At 45.4% G+C, this 19,791-nt stretch overlaps 2 protein-coding genes across 3 annotated transcripts in view; one reads left to right on the top strand and one right to left on the bottom strand.

The window, feature by feature from the left end:
* Positions 1 to 19,791, bottom strand: part of vps35l (VPS35 endosomal protein sorting factor like) — a gene marked incomplete at its 3' end in the record, with an annotated part of 249,115 nt that overhangs the window by 62,132 nt on the left and 167,192 nt on the right. The gene's annotated exons all lie outside the window — the stretch shown is intronic.
* antxr1c (ANTXR cell adhesion molecule 1c) overlaps positions 1 to 19,791 on the top strand; it is a 104,665-nt gene that overhangs the window by 47,480 nt on the left and 37,394 nt on the right. For both annotated transcript variants that reach the window (XM_079492759.1, XM_079492760.1), the window contains exons 2-9: positions 2,069 to 2,140; positions 7,419 to 7,490; positions 9,740 to 9,821; positions 12,518 to 12,548; positions 12,702 to 12,781; positions 14,793 to 14,861; positions 17,109 to 17,189; positions 19,096 to 19,156. In XM_079492759.1, the coding sequence (XP_079348885.1) occupies positions 2,069 to 2,140; positions 7,419 to 7,490; positions 9,740 to 9,821; positions 12,518 to 12,548; positions 12,702 to 12,781; positions 14,793 to 14,861; positions 17,109 to 17,189; positions 19,096 to 19,156 (548 nt within the window). The remainder of the gene's footprint in view (positions 1 to 2,068; positions 2,141 to 7,418; positions 7,491 to 9,739; positions 9,822 to 12,517; positions 12,549 to 12,701; positions 12,782 to 14,792; positions 14,862 to 17,108; positions 17,190 to 19,095; positions 19,157 to 19,791) is intronic.

A 19,791-nucleotide genomic window follows, 5' to 3' on the forward strand; every position in this document is an offset into this window, starting at 1 on the left:
TACAATAACCTTAATAATAGAGACAATACACCATAAATAAATACTGAAACCATATATAATCATTAGGGAAGGTGTATGCATGTACTATGTGTACTATATGTAAACTCTTCATTTCCACTTTCCAGCCATTCAGTTGCAAAAAGAAAATTATTTTTTTGAAAATCATTTGGGGACCCCCCAAAATAATTTGGCGACCCCCCGAGGGGTCGCGACCCACGGGTTGAGAACCCCTGCTCTAAACGGACATAGTCACATAGTCGGGTTAGGACATAGGTTGGGACATAGGGACATTGCTGTTCCTTGGAGTGGTTGCACCACTCATAACATAGGTTAGGACATAGGTTGGGACATAAGGGGCATTGCTGTTCCTTGGAGTGGTTGCACCACTCAAAAACATGAAACATCATTTCCATGAAAGTAGACGCCCGACACCCCCAAGAGAAAGCAAAAGTTGGACATTTTACTCCAATGATGAGCTGTTTTACTGATGTGCTGCAGTAGTTTGTTTACACGCCACTATGTGGCGCTGTCTGTGAAACGCTAACCTCCCTACAGTGTTCAGTATGTCGTTTTTATACATAAAAAATAAATAATGTAGATAGATCTTTATTGTCATTGTAACGAGTACAATGAAATTAAAACGACCAACCGATCAGTGCATCATAAAACCAAGAACATAAAAACTATGAAAACTAATACAACAAGAACACACATAACCGTACTTCATGTTATTCTCTCTTTCAATGTTTTTATTGGATTTTCTCAAAGTTATAAACATGCTGCATTACATTACAAAGACGTACAAAAAGGAGACAAAAACAAAAGACAGAATCAACAACATGCCAGCAAATAGTAATACCAAAAAAAGTATCAGTCAAGTATATACTCCCATCATACAGTTGAACTTATTCTCATACAGTTACACCCATACATACGGTATTACTCTTTTCCATTCTTCTTTTAAAAACCTTGCAATAGGTGACCAATCTCTAACAAAGTCAGCAAGAGTTTAATATAAATGATAACCTCTCCATTGGCAGTATCGACCTGAGTTTTTCATACCATAATAACTTCATGTTATTGCACAAATCCCTATTGCACATGCCATATATGATATATTGCACGGTGCACACGTAATTGCAGCTGTTATTGCACAAACCCCAATTGTACTTAAAAACACAATAAAACATGTATTTCAGCAACGGATCATTTCTTAGCAGCATTTAGTGTGGCTACCACTGTGGTATAGAGTCTGCTGGTCCCTGACTTGAGCACCATATGTGACTACATTTGACTGAGGGACTGCCATTGGATTTTTTTGAATTTTCAGGGAATCATAGCTTCAAATTGACATATTGGTTGTTCAGTTTGGCCCACCAGTTTTGGAGATATGGCTTATAGAGTAATGTCTTGCAGAAAACAGCGAGTTGAGAAAACAGGCTTGAAAGGTTCACTTCTGTGGTCTCTAACATTACACCTAGCTACATGTTTAAGCATTTATTTCATATTTACATGTCGATTTCAGCTCTGACACTTATTTCAGACATGCTCTAGTATGTGAAGATTCTGCCTGTGCTATTAACTCATTTTGGGGGGGAAAACAAAAATAGTTTTTCTCCTCTGGTGAAAAGCTGGAATTTGCGCGATGGCAGTCTCTCAGTCAAATCTGGTCAAATATGTTGGCAAATGATCATTTCCGTAAGATATTTAACCACTCGAGCCCCATTTTATGCTTTGTCGAGACCTTGGGAAAATAGCTTTCATTTCATTTCTTTGTTTTTATTTCAAAAAATGTCTTTCCACCAAATAATGAATGACAGAACATAAATCAAACATAAATGTGAATCACAGAAAACAAAAACAAAAGAAAGAACAAACAAAAAAGAACATAACAAAATCACACAGACACAAAGGTAAACAGAAAATAGCTTTCATTTCTGTGTGGAAAATGTGAACATTTTGTGAATATGTTATGAAATGTTTTGCCAATACGTGCATATGCCCAATTAGGAAGGTTAAATGTGCTTAAATTAATATGTATATTATTATTTTTTCATCCGTCTTTCAGGTCTGGCAGTGTCAAGAACCACTGGGATGAAATCTACTACTTTGTGGAGAACCTGGCAGAGAAGTTCAAGAGGTAAGAAGACAACATCTGAACAAACATGTTGAACCGTTAGTTAGAACATGTTAGTTAGAACATGTTAGTTAGAACATGTTAGTTAGAACATATTTGTGGAGAACCTAGCAGAGAAGTTCAAGAGGTAAGCAGACAAACATTTGAACAAACATGTTGAACCGTTAGTTAGAACATGTTAGTTAGAACATATTTGTGGAGAACAGCAGAGAAGTTCAAGAGGTAAGAAGACAAAAATTTATGTGACTAAATTTGACTGAGGGACTGCCATTGGATGCCATTGGATTTTTTGAATTTTCTTTCTGTACTTGTACATCAAGCTACCTCACGCTACCGAAACAGGAGATAGGCTCCTGCCCTATGGGCCTCATGGCTCGGCAAGGCTACTTCACGTCATATGAAAGCAGGGAATCATAGCTTCAAATTGACATATTGGTTGTTCAGTTTGACCTGTCTTGCAGAAAACAGTGAGTTGAGAAAACAGGCTTGAAAGGTTCACTTCTGTGGTCTCTAACATTACTATAGCTACATGTTTAAGAATTTATTTCATATTTACACGTCGATTTCATCTCTGACACTTATTTCAGACATGCTCTAGTATGTGAAGAGTCTGCCTGTGCGATTAACTCATTTTGGGGGGAAAAAAAATAATACGTTTTTCTCCTCTGGTCACATTTGAACAAACATGTTGAACCATCTCACTGAATCCTTGGACTATTATTTAAAGCTCCATTGTGGGGAATATGTTTCTTTCTGAAGGTAAAAAGACTAAATTACCCACAGTAGTAATGTCCACGGAGCCCTGGGATGCCCTTAAAGAGAAAGCCAGGCCCGGCGCACATCACTCACCCCGGTCCCAAACAGCATATCCTCTGTCTCTGGAGCCACATGCTAGCACACATGCTAACTCACTCACAGCTCTGTCTGCACCGCATGCATGCATCCATGTGACCTGCTATACTGTCAACCGTTGGCTGCCGCTGCGCCTCCCTCGAAGGAAAACGGAAGCAACGTCAAAATATTCATATTTGGCTGGGCTTCTTCGGTGACATTGGATTTTGAGAAAACAACACAAACCTCCAGAGTCCATTTTCATCTGTTTGTGATAAATGATTTGCACAGACAATTTATTTATTTATCTATGTACCTTCCAAGACAAATTATTCAAGCTCCAAATCTAGGAGGTTGAGGTTCGCACGATCTCAGTTTGCTAACAGTCTGCCAATTGAACCATGATCCTACAGTAAGTGCACCTCGCGATAACTAGATTATGCAGTATACTGTAGGTCGGAGTGGCTTATTGTTGGTATCGACCGAGAGCGAGGGCGTCTCGGCCCCTTTTCAAAGCGCTGGACCCCTGGGAGATGGATAGGCCTATCTCACAGCCCCCTTTCCACGCCCCCTTCCGGAGCTAGTGGTGTCATTTAACCATTAGCATTTACACTTTTTTTCTCTGGAGAATCTAAGTACATTTCCTAATGTTAAAATGTCAAAGACCGATAATAATATGAAGAAAACACAATGGTATAACAACTCAAATAAGTAGAATACACCTTACCTTTACAAAACATTAGTTTGTGGCTTGTGAAAATACCTCTTTTAACATGGAAGCCTATGGACCGCAGAAAAAATAACACCACTAGCTCCAAAAGGGGGCGTGGAAAGGGGGCGGGGAAATGCTGTGAGGTAGGCCTATTGCTGGGGTGGAGCGTAAAGGCTCACACATACTCCAGTTTGTAGGTGATGAAAAAATAAATGAAAATGAATATCATGAAACCTTTAAGTGGAAGCATTTGACAACCGTGTGAGCCAACGTATTGAGACTATCTCCAACCTAGCTCTGGTCCATAGCTCCAATGCCGTTGCATTTTAGAGCTATGTTACCGATGACTTCCGGGGCTCGCTATAAATGCAGACCAGCCTTTCGTATTTAGTGTAAATAAAAATAACGTTTTTGCTTCTCACCAATACACCAAGGCGGGTTGTGTCATTAGAAAGCCTACTTTCCTTAGAGGAAGCACTCTGAGGCCCCCCCCCCCCCCCCCCCCCCCCCCCCACCACACGTATGCTAGTATAAACGGTACTTTTTGGCCAGAAAGGGATTATTTTTCCACCGGAAAAAAATACTTTGACAGTTACTCCACTGTGCCCTCTACCGATATTGCCAACATGTATGCGAGCCCCGGAAGTCATCGGTATCATCGCTCTAAATGGCATTGCAACGGCCAATTAGAGCGTAGGACCAGAGCTATCTCGAACCGAACAAACCATCCATCCATCTTCAACCGCTTATCCGTAGTCGGGTCGCGGGGGCAACAGCTCCACCAGAGTGCTCCAGACTTCCCTCTCCAGAGCAACATTAGTGACTTCCTCCTGGGGGATTCTGAGACGTTCCAAGGCCAGTGAGTCGATGTATTTCCTCCAACTGCGCCTTGGTCTGCCCCCCGGGGTCTCCTCCCAGTGGGACGTGCGTCAAGGACCTCCCTAGGGAGGCGCCCGAGAGGCATCCTAACCAGATGCCCGAACCACCTCAGCTGACTCATTTCCAGGCGAAGGAGCAGCGGTTCTACTCTGAGTCTCTCTCGTGTGACTGAACTTCTCACCCTATCTCTAAGGGAGATGCCAGCCACCCGTCAAAGAAAACTCATTTTGGCCGCTTGTATTCGCGACCTTATTCTTTCAGTCATGACCCACACCATGAACCAACCATTTTACCATTATACCTAGACCTTCTGGAGCGTATAATAGAACAATAATAATTTCTCTATAAACATTCCTACTGGGAATTGAACCACTTACCATTGCTATTCTTCACATTACCATTACAGATTACATAACACCGCAACAGCAAACAAACCAACAATGAATTATGGGTATTGTAGTGCCGGGTTCACAATCAATCAAACCTGTTTTTTTTTTCTGTTTTTTGCCAAAGTACTCCATCAGTCTGTTGCAGCTTGTTGTTTATGGCGAGAACGATGATAAATTCATTCACACATTACAAATCAAATCAAGTAATTACAAAAAATCTAATCAACTCCTGACAGCGATGACAAACATATTATTCACGAACACATTCGCCAGCTAGATTCATGTCCACCAGATGGCCTGGATTGAAGTGACGTGGGCGGTATTATATCGTTTGGTTTACAAAGCCACGGCAGCCACCTGCGTTTTCACGACACAAAGTCCATGTGGAGAATCCAGCCTGTCTTTAAAGTCGCCGTTTCCGTACAAACAACCCGTGAGCTTCAAACGGTACGGATCAACATAAACAACCCTGCTCGGCAAACAATGTGACGTGTGTGTGCGTGCGTGCGTGCGTGCGTGCGTGCGTGCGTGCGTGCGTGCGTGCGTGCGTGCGTGTTGGCGTGCGTGCATTGCTGTCTTCAAGCGTGCATCTTTAATCCCATGTCTTTGAAGTGAATGTGTTTCATTATTTTGCCTGCATGTATATCCAAATCATTTTTCTTTTTCACCAGAAAAACGCTGACATTTGTTTTTTGTTTTTGTTTTTTGTGTCCTCATCCAAAGCATGACTGTGATATATCAAGTGGTTTATCCCATTAACACCCATGAGACCACATTCTACAAAATGTCTTCCAAATACTAAAAAAAAACATATTTCTATATCAGTGGTTCTCAAACTATTTCATGTCAAGGACCCCTATCATTATATGTAATTGGAATATGTTGTTCCAGGGACCCCCCCCCCCCCCACACAGAAGCAAAGATATGAGTTCAAAACGTTTGCCGTGAAAGAATATATTTTCAAAGAATTGCAACACATTTTCACGACTTTTCAAAAAATAGCAGATCTAGTAGATCTGCTATTTTTTCAACAGCTATACAGTATAAAATAATGGTTAAAAGTTGTTAAAAGCTATAAGCGACAAAGATGCGGCGTTCCCTTCCCGTCCTAAGTGGTTTATATGTAGTGTCAAAGCTGTCTGGGGGACAACATGGCTGCCACAACCTCAAGCTGTCTGGGGGACAACATGGCTGCCAAAACCTCAAACCTCTCGAGTCTCTGTGACTCACCACCGTCTCACTGGATTTATTTATGGACCGTGTGTGCATGTCTGTGTACACAAAACAACATGACATAGAAACGTAGAGCAGCTTTACAATGACAATTCCAATAACATAAACTAGTAAAATACCCACATCACTATTAGTGGAGATGCTATGGGTTCAAAAGTGACATAAAAAAAAGAGAAGAGAACCTGAGAACTCATCTGCTCCAAAAGTGTATTATTGACGACGTTTCGAGCCAAGGCTCTTCATCTGGTCAAACTGGAGTTTGACCAGATTAATTCCAATACATGAAACATGTAACTCTTTGATTTGGGGCCCTATATCTTGCCTTAGGACCTAACCCCCTAAACCTTTCTGCTATTTATACTACTAGACCTGTACGTGCCTGCCCTGCCGACCACCGGCCTACTTGAGTAACTTTGGAACCTAATAATACCCGTTGTCAACTTGCCATAGCACTCGTTTTAACTGTCTGTCTGTGTCCCACATGGAGATCTCTGTATCTGTCTGTCTGCCTGTGTGTGAAGAGTGCAAACTGACACTGTGAAAAGTGGAGTGGTTAAGTAATCAATTTGAAAAGTGGACTGTGTGGATTTAGGTTTAGGCTGATTAGGCCCACTGGCAGAGGGGATTCCCACTGAGGGGATTCCCAGAGCAGCCTCAATTGGCTGAGGCAGAGGCTGGCAATTGCACAGGTGAGGGGATTCCCACTGAGGGGATTCCCAGAGCAGCCTCAATTGGCTGAGGCAGAGGCTGGCAATTGCACAGGTGAGGGGATTCCCACTGAGGGGATTCCCACTGGCAGAGCCTGGCCAGAGCCTTTTGTGGTGGTTCTGGAGAACCGTGGGTCCGACCGACTCGAGGCCGGGCACTGCAGTCCCTGCGGGTGTGTGGACCGCATGTGTCGAATTTTATAACCGTTCACACACTCACGCACACAGAGACGTGGCGCATTTTGAAAAACAGTCTACAAGCTCACAATGTGCCGACGATCGGCCATTTTCACAATTTTAAAATACTTTTCAAACAGTTTTAGGCATGTGGGCTAAGGCGGCTTGCAAGATAGGGACAAGTGTATTGACGTCACAAATGTTGGAGCGACGTTATTGGTTGTTGCGAAATACAAGGTTGGCTCGCCCAGCCTTTTTTTTGTTTTTGTTTCCGAGGCTAGACCTCTTGTCATGGTTATTGGTTGACCAGGCAGTCTGGTATTTATAATGTTGTTGTTCTTGCTTTGTTTCAGCCCCATGCTGAGGATGTCCTTCATTACATTCAGCTCCAGAGCCACCATCATCATGAAGCTGACAGAGAACAGGTAAGCTGCCTCACAGCCTCCACCATCATGAAGCTGACAGGCCTCGTACGCATGTACAGAACGCATGTCCCGTGTTCTGTCTGTGTTTGATGGCCGCCTCAATGCTTTTCCAATGGAAGTCACGTGGTTTGAACAAACACGACTCGGTGCCCGGCTGTAGAGCACCGAGTCGGTAACGATGGAAGTTGGAGATCCATGCGCCACCCGGCTATACAATACCCGTTGTACCCGTGTAAAAAAAAAAAAAACTAAAAAAAATGAATCCATTGGCAATGAGCATTTTACTGTGTAAGGAAGGACCTCTAGTTTTGAGTCTGACAAATATAACCAAACAGCCCGTCAGCGTTGACACTGAGCTGGCGTTCCTGTTGCGGGTTGTGTGTCAGCGACATTCCGCTGACAACGTGCAAGTTTTGACTAACGCCTCCTTAGCGCCCGTGACAGTCACATCACATCTGACCAGAAAACCCACTTCCCCTGCAGGCTCTGCAGAACCACACCGAGCTATAGTGGGCAAAGAAATGCATGTTCTTGTGCAACACTACCTTTTTTCACTGACGAAAACTAAATGGAAACTATAAATGAAAACTAAGCTAAATGGTGCATTTATATAGCGCTTTTGTCCAAGGTGCTTTACATAGATTGTGCATTACATTCACCCATTCACACACCGATTGCTGGAGGAAACCATACAAGGCACCAACTGACTTTCAGTAACTGAATCTTATGATAAAAATCACACCCGTGTGAACTGAGTGGTGCAACCCCCCCCCCCCCCCCCCCCTCTCTCTCTGTCTCTCATTAGCAGGCAGCAGTGCAGCACTATCTCTCTCTCTCTCTGGCACAACAGCACCACTTTTGGTAGTCATTGGTACTCATTGGTACTCGTGCTCATAGTGACATAGTTAGGTGAACACATAGGTGAACACGGACATTGCTGTTCCTTGGAGTGGTTGCACCACTCAAAAATACCAACAATATAATGGTTTGTTAAATCCAACATTTTCCACGGACAAGACCAAGTCTTTGCCACGGACACATTAAGTCCATGTTGATGACCCCTGACCCCTGCACCTGTAGCCTAATGCCTTATTTATATTTTGCTGAAGTTACGGTGACGTCGCTCGGCAGAAATGTCTCACGACGCATTGCAATGCGATCAATATCACGGCCAGTATTACATAATCTGCCATTCACTCAACGAGGTGAATAGTAACTTAGTAAGATATGTTTATGCAGGCAGGGTCTGCTGCGCCACCAGAGGTTTATACAGGCAGGGTCTGCTGCGCCACCAGAGGTTTATACAGGCAGGGTCTGCTGCGCCACCAGAGGTTTATACAGGCAGGGTCTGCTGCGCCACCAGAGGTTTATACAGGCAGGGTCTGCTGCGCCACCAGAGGTTTATACAGGCAGGGTCTGCTGCGCCACCAGAGGTTTATACAGGCAGGGTCTGCTGCGCCACCAGAGGTTTATACAGGCAGGGTCTGCTGCGCCACCAGAGGTTTTCATTATTCACTATTACTTGGATTGGTTCCTTTGACATGTTGCCTACTGTATATTCCCTGTCAACACGTGTCCCGTACTGTGTTTCCCTTTGTCCCACTGTGTCCCACTGTGTCCCACTGTGTTTCCCTTTGCCCCACTGTGTCCCACTGTGTCCCACTGTGTTTCCCTTTGTCCCACTGTGTCCCACTGTGTCCCACTGTGTCCCACTGTGTTTCCCTTTGCCCCACTGTGTCCCACTGTGTCCCACTGTGTTTCCCTTTGCCCCACTGTGTCCCACTGTGTCCCACTGTGTCACACTGTGTCCCACTGTGTTTCCCTGTGCCCCACTGTGTCCCACTGTGTTTCCCTTTGCCCCACTGTGTCCCACTGTGTCACACTGTGTCCCACTGTGTTTCCCTGTGCCCCACTGTGTCCCACTGTGTCCCACTGTGTCCCGTACTGTGTTTCCATTTGTCCCACTGTGTCCCACTGTGTCCCACTGTGTTTCCCTTTGCCCCACTGTGTCCCACTGTGTCCCACTGTGTTTCCCTGTGTCCCACTGTGTCCCACTGTGTCCCACTGTGTTTCCCTGTGTCCCACTGTGTCCCACTGTGTCCCACTGTGTTTCCCTGTGTCCCACTGTGTCCCACTGTGTCCCGTACTGTGTTTCCCTTTGTCCCACTGTGTCCCTCTGTGTCCCACTGTGTCCCTCTGTGTTTCCCTGTGTCCCACTGTGTCCCACTGTGTTTCCCTCTGCCCTGCAGGGTGGACATCAGGAAGGGGCTCAACGCTCTGAAGAGAGAGATCCCAGGAGGGGACACCTTCATGAACCTGGGACTGGAGAGGGTAGGTCTTTATCTTTATAGAGAGAGATCCCAGGAGGAGACACCTTCATGAACCTGGGACTGGAGAGGGTAGGTCTTTATCTTTATAGAGAGAGATCCCAGGAGGAGACACCTTCATGAACCTGGGACTGGAGAGGGTAGGTCTTTATCTTTATAGAGAGAGATCCCAGGAGGAGACACCTTCATGAACCTGGGACTGGAGAGGGTAGGTCTTTATCTTTATAGAGAGAGATCCCAGGAGGAGACACCTTCATGAACCTGGGACTGGAGAGGGTAGGTCTTTATCTTTATAGAGAGAGATCCCAGGAGGAGACACCTTCATGAACCTGGGACTGGAGAGGGTAGGTCTTTATCTTTATAGAGAGAGATCCCAGGAGGAGACACCTTCATGAACCTGGGACTGGAGAGGGTAGGTCTTTATCTTTATAGAGAGAGATCCCAGGAGGAGACACCTTCATGAACCTGGGACTGGAGAGGGTAGGTCTTTATCTTTATAGAGAGAGATCCCAGGAGGAGACACCTTCATGAACCTGGGACTGGAGAGGGTAGGTCTTTATCTTTATAGAGAGAGATCCCAGGAGGAGACACCTTCATGAACCTGGGACTGGAGAGGGTAGGTCTTTATCTTTATAGAGAGAGATCCCAGGAGGAGACACCTTCATGAACCTGGGACTGGAGAGGGTAGGCCTTTATCTTTATAGAGAGAGATCCCAGGAGGAGACACCTTCATGAACCTGGGACTGGAGAGGGTAGGTCTTTATCTTTATAGAGAGAGATCCCAGGAGGAGACACCTTCATGAACCTGGGACTGGAGAGGGTAGGTCTTTATCTTTATAGAGAGAGATCCCAGGAGGAGACACCTTCATGAACCTGGGACTGGAGAGGGTAGGTCTTTATCTTTATAGAGAGAGATCCCAGGAGGAGACACCTTCATGAACCTGGGACTGGAGAGGGTAGGTCTTTATCTTTATAGAGAGAGATCCCAGGAGGAGACACCTTCATGAACCTGGGACTGGAGAGGGTAGGTCTTTATCTTTATAGAGAGAGATCCCAGGAGGAGACACCTTCATGAACCTGGGACTGGAGAGGGTAGGTCTTTATCTTTATAGAGAGAGATCCCAGGAGGAGACACCTTCATGAACCTGGGACTGGAGAGGGTAGGTCTTTATCTTTATAGAGAGAGATCCCAGGAGGAGACACCTTCATGAACCTGGGACTGGAGAGGGTAGGTCTTTATCTTTATAGAGAGAGATCCCAGGAGGAGACACCTTCATGAACCTGGGACTGGAGAGGGTAGGTCTTTATCTTTATAGAGAGAGATCCCAGGAGGAGACACCTTCATGAACCTGGGACTGGAGAGGGTAGGTCTTTATCTTTATAGAGAGAGATCCCAGGAGGAGACACCTTCATGAACCTGGGACTGGAGAGGGTAGGTCTTTATCTTTATAGAGAGAGATCCCAGGAGGAGACACCTTCATGAACCTGGGACTGGAGAGGGTAGGTCTTTATCTTTATAGAGAGAGATCCCAGGAGGAGACACCTTCATGAACCTGGGACTGGAGAGGGTAGGTCTTTATCTTTATAGAGAGAGATCCCAGGAGGAGACACCTTCATGAACCTGGGACTGGAGAGGGTAGGTCTTTATCTTTATAGAGAGAGATCCCAGGAGGAGACACCTTCATGAACCTGGGACTGGAGAGGGTAGGTCTTTATCTTTATAGAGAGAGATCCCAGGAGGAGACACCTTCATGAACCTGGGACTGGAGAGGGTAGGTCTTTATCTTTATAGAGAGAGATCCCAGGAGGAGACACCTTCATGAACCTGGGACTGGAGAGGGTAGGTCTTTATCTTTATAGAGAGAGATCCCAGGAGGAGACACCTTCATGAACCTGGGACTGGAGAGGGTAGGTCTTTATCTTTATAGAGAGAGATCCCAGGAGGAGACACCTTCATGAACCTGGGACTGGAGAGGGTAGGTCTTTATCTTTATAGAGAGAGATCCCAGGAGGAGACACCTTCATGAACCTGGGACTGGAGAGGGTAGGTCTTTATCTTTATAGAGAGAGATCCCAGGAGGAGACACCTTCATGAACCTGGGACTGGAGAGGGTAGGTCTTTATCTTTATAGAGAGAGATCCCAGGAGGAGACACCTTCATGAACCTGGGACTGGAGAGGGTAGGTCTTTATCTTTATAGAGAGAGATCCCAGGAGGAGACACCTTCATGAACCTGGGACTGGAGAGGGTAGGTCTTTATCTTTATAGAGAGAGATCCCAGGAGGAGACACCTTCATGAACCTGGGACTGGAGAGGGTAGGTCTTTATCTTTATAGAGAGAGATCCCAGGAGGAGACACCTTCATGAACCTGGGACTGGAGAGGGTAGGTCTTTATCTTTATAGAGAGAGATCCCAGGAGGAGACACCTTCATGAACCTGGGACTGGAGAGGGTAGGCCTTCATCTCCATCCATCAACGATAGGACCCCATTATTAAATGACCATATGCATACAGTATGCACTGTAAAACATATATATCTCATTCAACTCTTCTGAGTTGAATCGACGCTAACTATTGGGTGTGTATGTTTCGTGCGTTAGTTTATTTATAATTCATTTATAAATAATTCCGATATTCAAATCTAAAACCACACGTATTTCATAAGCCTCTGACTAAACCTGTTTTCTTCTACTTTGAAGGCAAACGAGCAGATTCACCACGAGAACTCTGGTGAGAATGCGTGAGAGTATATGATACAATAATGTCAGACAGTCCGAACTTTTATCTGGGGTCGAGTTGAACGATGTTGAGGTACTCTCTCTGTGCGTGCGTGTGCGTGTGCGCGTGTGCGTGCGTGCGTGTGTGTGTGTGTCTCTCTCTCAGGCACGGCCGCCGCCAGTGTGATCATTGCGCTGACGGACGGGGAGCTGCAGGACCACCAGCTGATCACAGCCCAACAGGAGGTGAGGAACAGAAGGAACGCTGAGCCACGCTGTGGTCCACTTTATAGAGCAGAGCAGTGGGCGTGGTTTTCCCAGAGAGATTTACCAAAATATTTATTATAATTATTTTTAAGCCTACAATCAAGCCATCCAGGATCCTGGTGGTGAGTCATGACCATAAAACCGCTTTGATTCTGTGAAAAAGTGAAAATGTATTAAATATAATTAAATATTAAATTATATTTTTTCCTGCTTCCGTGGGGAGGGCTTTCAGTCTGAATTATGAAGTGAAACGAAATGAAAATTCAGACTAAAGGTGGTTGCACACGGGACGTGTTTTTTTGGAAACCCCCGCTAAAAATCTGAAAAACACGCGCTGTGTGCAGGGACCTTTACTGTCAGGCTACAGTGAACGCTGTGGTGTTCACATGTCCTCTCCTCCAACAGGCAGAGAGGGCCAGGTCACAGGGAGCCATGGTTATTGTGTAACCTTCAGTTCTCTGTCCTCTCCTCCAACAGGCAGAGAGGGCCAGGTCACAGGGAGCCATGGTTATTGTGTAACCTTCAGTTCTCTGTCCTCTCCTCCAACAGGCAGAGAGGGCCAGGTCACTGGGAGCCATGGTTATTGTATAATGTGTCCTCTCCTCCTAACAGGCAGAGAGGGCCAGGTCACTGGGAGCCATGGTTATTGTATAACCTTCAGTTACTGTATGTGTCCTCTCCTCCAACAGGCAGAGAGGGCCCGGTCACTGGGAGCCATGGTTATTATATAACCTTCAGTTACTGTATCTGTCCTCTCCTCCAACAGGCAGAGAGGGCCCGGTCACAGGGAGCCATGGTTATTGTGTAACCTTCAGTTCTCTGTCCTCTCCTCCAACAGGCAGAGAGAGCCAGGTCACTGGGAGCCATGGTTATTATATAACCTTCAGTTACTGTATGTGTCCTCTCCTCCAACAGGCAGAGAGGGCCAGGTCACAGGGAGCCATGGTTATTGTGTAACCTTCAGTTCTCTGTCCTCTCCTCCAACAGGCAGAGAGGGCCAGGTCACTGGGAGCCATGGTTATTGTGTAACCTTCAGTTCTCTGTCCTCTCCTCCAACAGGCAGAGAGGGCCAGGTCACAGGGAGCCATGGTTATTGTATAACCTTCAGTTCTCTGTCCTCTCCTCCAACAGGCAGAGAGGGCCAGGTCACAGGGAGCCATGGTTATTGTGTAACCTTCAGTTCTCTGTCCTCTCCTAACAGGCAGAGAGGGCCAGGTCACTGGGAGCCATGGTTATTGTATAACCTTCAGTTCTCTGTCCTCTCCTCCAACAGGCAGAGAGGGCCAGGTCACTGGGAGCCATGGTTATTGTATAACCTTCAGTTCTCTGTCCTCTCCTAACAGGCAGAGAGGGCCAGGTCACTGGGAGCCATGGTTATTGTATAACCTTCAGTTCTCTGTCCTCTCCTAACAGGCAGAGAGGGCCAGGTCACTGGGAGCCATGGTTATTGTATAACCTTCAGTTCTCTGTCCTCTCCTAACAGGCAGAGAGGGCCAGGTCACTGGGAGCCATGGTTATTGTGTAACCTTCAGTTCTCTGTCCTCTCCTCCAACAGGCAGAGAGGGCCAGGTCACAGGGAGCCATGGTTATTGTGTAACCTTCAGTTCTGTGTCTGTCCTCTCCTAACAGGCAGAGAGGGCCAGGTCACTGGGAGCCATGGTTATTGTATAACCTTCAGTTCTCTGTCCTCTCCTAACAGGCAGAGAGGGCCAGGTCACTGGGAGCCATGGTTATTGTGTAACCTTCAGTTCTCTGTCCTCTCCTCCAACAGGCAGAGAGGGCCAGGTCACTGGGAGCCATGGTTATTGTATAACCTTCAGTTCTCTGTCCTCTCCTCCAACAGGCAGAGAGAGCCAGGTCACTGGGAGCCATGGTTATTGTATAACCTTCAGTTACTGTATGTGTCCTCTCCTCCAACAGGCAGAGAGGGCCAGGTCACTGGGAGCCATGGTTATTGTATAACCTTCAGTTCTCTGTCCTCTCCTAACAGGCAGAGAGGGCCAGGTCACTGGGAGCCATCGTCTACTGTGTCGGCGTCAAGGACTTCAATGAGACCCAGGTAACGTTGATTCGTCGGTGCTGTTTAATGGTGCGTTTTACTGAAGACTCGCTATGCATCTGAACACATACTAGACAGAGGTTCTATATGTAATATACATTATACAACAGGTCCTTTCCAGGAAGCACTAGATAGCAATCTAGCCGTGCTTAAACGAGCATGATGGAACGCCTAATCAAGACTGAAAAATCAGCTGTGCCGAGTCTCGCTGCTCTCCCACAGCAGATCCGGTTGGGCTCAGAGCCATAGAGTAAGACAGAGTTACGACAACTCTGTTCACTTCATGGGGCTTCTTCTACATAGACTTCTATCCTGAAGGCAGATGAGTGAACAAAAAGGGGAGCTACCGAACAAAAACTAGATGTTTGACAATTCTCTGAGACTCGTCAGTCGTCTGCAGTGTTTTTAGTGTCAGCTTTTGGTACCACCTCAGTTCACTTGGAACTTTGATGTCGGATCGTCGGTGATACCAAAAACGTATGGCGCCTGACACACTATTAAAAGGAAATCGCTCCCTCTTTTCCGGGGAGAGAGAGGGGGGGGGGGGGGGGGGGGGGGCAGAGCAGCTCGCAATACATTTTCAATGGGAGTCACTGGGTTTCACAGAGCAGCTCTGCTCCATGAGGGGGAGGAGGGCAGAAAAGCTATAAAAAAGCGATGAAAAAAGCGTTGAAAAAAGCGTTGAAAAAAAGCGATAAAAAGCTATAAAAAAGCTATGAAAAAGCGATAGAAAAGCGATAGAAAAGCGATAGAAAAGCTATAAAAAAGCGATAAAAAAGCGATGAAAAGCTTGTCTGCTATTTTTGAAAAATCGAACAACGACTGACATAGAAACATAGCTTTTTCAGAAAGCTGTCAGGATGTAGAAGACGTTTATAGAATCTGATCTCAGGTCAAAATGGGTTAAAACACCAAAAGGGGTATAGGTTTTTACTGTACATGTAATCCACAGAAACGGTTTGGGTGAAATACTGTAGACGAGCCTCTGGAGAGAGTACCCGACTACCTAAATGTCTTCTGACCACACTACAACACAGCATGTTAATGGATATCCGGTGACCCGGCACCGTTTTGCTAACCCATAATTCAAATGTTCCTGCATGTGGAAAAACTAAATCCAGAAAGTTTCCCCCATGGGGTTTTTCTGTGGCTGCCCTTTTTGTGTGCCAGATCTGGACAGGAGAAATAGCCGTAATGTGAGTAATAAGGAGTATAGGTCTAAAGTTGCTTAAACTTTCTATCTCCAGACTCCATTTCATGTTTCTTCGCCAATTAACCCGCTTAGGACTGAGGCCAGATTCTACAACATGTCTTCTAAACTCATGACGGTTTTCTGAAAAAGCTCATGTTTCCAAAGTCGGTGGTTCTCAAACTATTTCATGCCAAGGAGCCCCAGAATTATATGTGACTAAATTTGACTGAGGGACTGCCATTGGACTTTTTTGAATTTTCGTTAGGGAATCATAGCTTCAAATTGACATATTGGTTGTTCAGTTTGACCCACCAGTTTTGGAGATATGGCTTATAGAGTAATGTCTTGCAGAAAACAGCGAGTTGAGAAAACAGGCTTGAAAGGTTCACTTCTGTGGTCTCTAACATTACACCTAGCTACATGTTTAAGCATTTATTTCATATTTACATGTCGATTTCAGCTCTGACACTTATTTCAGACATGCTCTAGTATGTGAAGATTCTGCCTGTGCTATTAACTCATTCAAAAAAACAAAACAAAAAAACTAGTTTTTCTCCTCTGGTGAAAAGCTGGAGTTTGCGCGATGGCAGGCTCTCAGTCAAATCTGGTCACATATGTATTTGGTCACCGACCCCCATCTGAATATATGTTGTTCCAGGGACCCCCCATCTGAATATATGTTGTTCCAGGGACCCCCCCCCAGAAGCAAAGATTTCAGTTAAAAAGCGTTCACTGTGAAAGAATATATATAAAATATTTGCACACATTATCACGATTACAAAAAAAATAGCAGATCTACAAGCTCATAGTGCGGCACTCGGTGCCGCGCTATGAGCTTGTAGATCTGCTATTTCTTCGGGCAGCTTCGGGCATCCTAACCAGATGCCCGAACCACCTATAAGCTGGCTCCTTCCCAGGCGAAGAAGCAGCGACTCTACTCCGAGTCCCTCTCGTGTGACTTTCACTATTTGTCATTATGTTTTACATAATAAAACCCTGTCTCTCTCTCTCCGTCTCTCCCTCTCCCCTCCATCATGTGTTTTTCTCCACTATAGCTGGCCACCATCGCAGACACCATCGAGCACGTCTTCCCCGTGATGGGAGGTTTCCACGCTCTCCAGGGCGTCATCGACGCGGTAAATAAAACTCTGGACGGTCCGTGGCAGGAAACAGACCTGGCATTCTCTTCTAGAGCAGTGGTTCTCTTAACGTTTTCAAAGGACCCCCAGTTTGCAATGCATCTCCTGGAAGCCCCTCAAGGACCCCCGGGGGGGGTGTCCCCGGCCCGGACGCCCACTTTGAGAACTACTGTTCTGTGTGGGAGAGCTATAGGCTTAGAGTTAAAGTTATCGGTAGTTAAATATTATTGCTGTACCCTTCTGTAAAACCCTTTCATCCTTCCTTTAACTTGAAAGGATTCATAGAAGCTCCCATTAAAGGAGAATTCCATACTAGAAGGCTTTCTTACCTTTATTTGTAGTTGTTACGTCCCCACCAAAGAGGTCCAGGTGTTATTTTGTGCAAAAGCGCATTATTGGCTATTTCCCCTAATATAAGCCCTCAATGAATTGCATTGAATTGAATGGGGCTATGGGGTGTTGTGCTAATTCGCTTATTTCCATCGCTCAAAAATAAAACATAAATTGTATATATCCTCTCTTCATAATGTAAATAGTATCCCAAGCGGCACACTTTACTTATTTCCATTGAAATAAGCAAATTAGCACAAAAACCCAACCCCCATTGAGGGCTTACATTAGGGGAAATAGCCAATAATGCACTTTTGCACAAAATAACACCTGGACCTCTTTGTTGGGGACGTAACAACTACAAATAAAGGTAAGAAAGACTTCTAGCGTGGAATTCTCCTTTAATCATGCATGTATCCGGCATCTTTTAAGCATATTGTATCCGTTTGTACTAATTGTAAAAACGAGTCCAGCTTGTCTTATCCAAAACAAGCAGTTACTGCTGTATATCAGAGTGTTCCTTGTGCAGTCCTGAAGGCAGAGAAGTGAAGTGAGCACAAACTAGATTGGGTTTGAAAACAATTCCTTCTTCTTGGGAAGCAACAGCTGAACTTTAAAACAAAGGATAGAGGGAAGCAACAGCTACATATGTGCTGTATTTCACAGAGCGCTTATATTTGATACACTGTAAGGCACCGTTTCCCCAAACATAAAATTATAATTAAGAAGCATGCAGTGAAACAAGCTCATAACACAGTGCAAACTGACACGTTGTGCGCTTGTAGATCTGCTGGTTTTCACTATAGTTTTTTGACCTGAAATGTTTGGTAAACCACTAGCTGTAAGGTATAGGCCCGGAGCTCGCATGATTTATGATCTGCTGTCCACACTTTCCTAGAAGTTGTCAAAGTAAAACAGAAACCCAGAGAATAATGTTCTCTCTCTCTGCTGGCGGACGTCCAGAACCAGCTGGTCTCTCTGCTGGCGGACGTCCAGAACCAGCAGGTCTCACAGTACATACGTTCAGAGAACCAGAACCAGAACCAGCAGGTCTCACAGTACATACGTTCAGAGAACCAGAACCAGAACCAGCCGGTCTCACAGTACATACGTTCAGAGCGCGGACACCGTACCGTACAGGCCATTGATTTGTGCATGCCATATGGAAAAGTACGCTTTCATATAGCGAATACAAAAGCAGTAGGATGGTGTATACCGGAGGTCCAGTTTACTGTGTCAGTTTAAGGAAGACATTTCAATAAGAAATCCCTGAAGGTCCCGGCTGCACACTGCTGCGTTTTTAGGATTTTTAGCAGCGTTTTTTTCCGTCTGTTTTCCGTAAAACGCGTCCAGTGTGCAACCACCTTAAACGTTTTAGCTCAAGAGCCAAAAGAGAAAATGTACCCAAACTAGTGACTTTTGAAATTATAATTAAAAACTAAATATATGAAATGAAAGAAAAACACAGTAGTATTTCCCATTAGAATTCGCAAGAGTCCACATTTTTATTTGGAGGACTCTGTCAGATGCTGCATCATGACTTCATCCATATCTTTTCCCATTTTCTCTACAGATCATCAAAAAGTCCTGCATCGAGATTTTGGCGGCCGAGCCCGGCAGTGTGTGTGCAGGAGGTGGGTAACGCACACACGCGCACGTGCACGCGCACGCGCACGCACACGCACACACATACACAAATGGACCCATCTGCACCAGATGGGTCCATCAGATCAATCATTGGGAGAGTGCAGGGCTCATTTCATTACGTGGTTGGTCGCCCCCCTCGCTCACGGTACCTCTCTCTCCCAGTGTAACGATGACTAATCCCAGACAGGAAGACGACCTTATATGGATGACGGTAGCGTTTGATGGAAAACCCCATGGGGATTGGTGGATACTGTGGTGGGGATAATGGGACCTCTAAAAGGTCTCTTTAAATTGAATGGCTCAGCAAATGGAAAGGACCAATTTGGAGGATTATTTTTGGTATCGCACGCACGCACGCACGCACGCACGCACGCACGCACGCACACACGCACGCAAGTGGAGTGAAGTGACGCATTCTTCACAATGCCCTCAGACATTTATTATTCGCTAATCCAGTATTTTCTTTCTTTTTTAATTTCTTCTCTTAGCCTCTTTTCAATACAGTAGCAAATGACTGCAAACTATTTTCTGAAATTGCGGTTTAATCGCGATTTGACGTGTCGCCAGTTTGAATCGATTCACGATATTATTGTTACGTGACTTAGCTGACAATGCTGTTGAC

This window comes from Electrona antarctica, assembly GCF_951216825.1.
Source record: "Electrona antarctica genome assembly, chromosome: 22".
NCBI classification, from domain to species: Eukaryota; Metazoa; Chordata; class Actinopteri; order Myctophiformes; family Myctophidae; genus Electrona; species Electrona antarctica.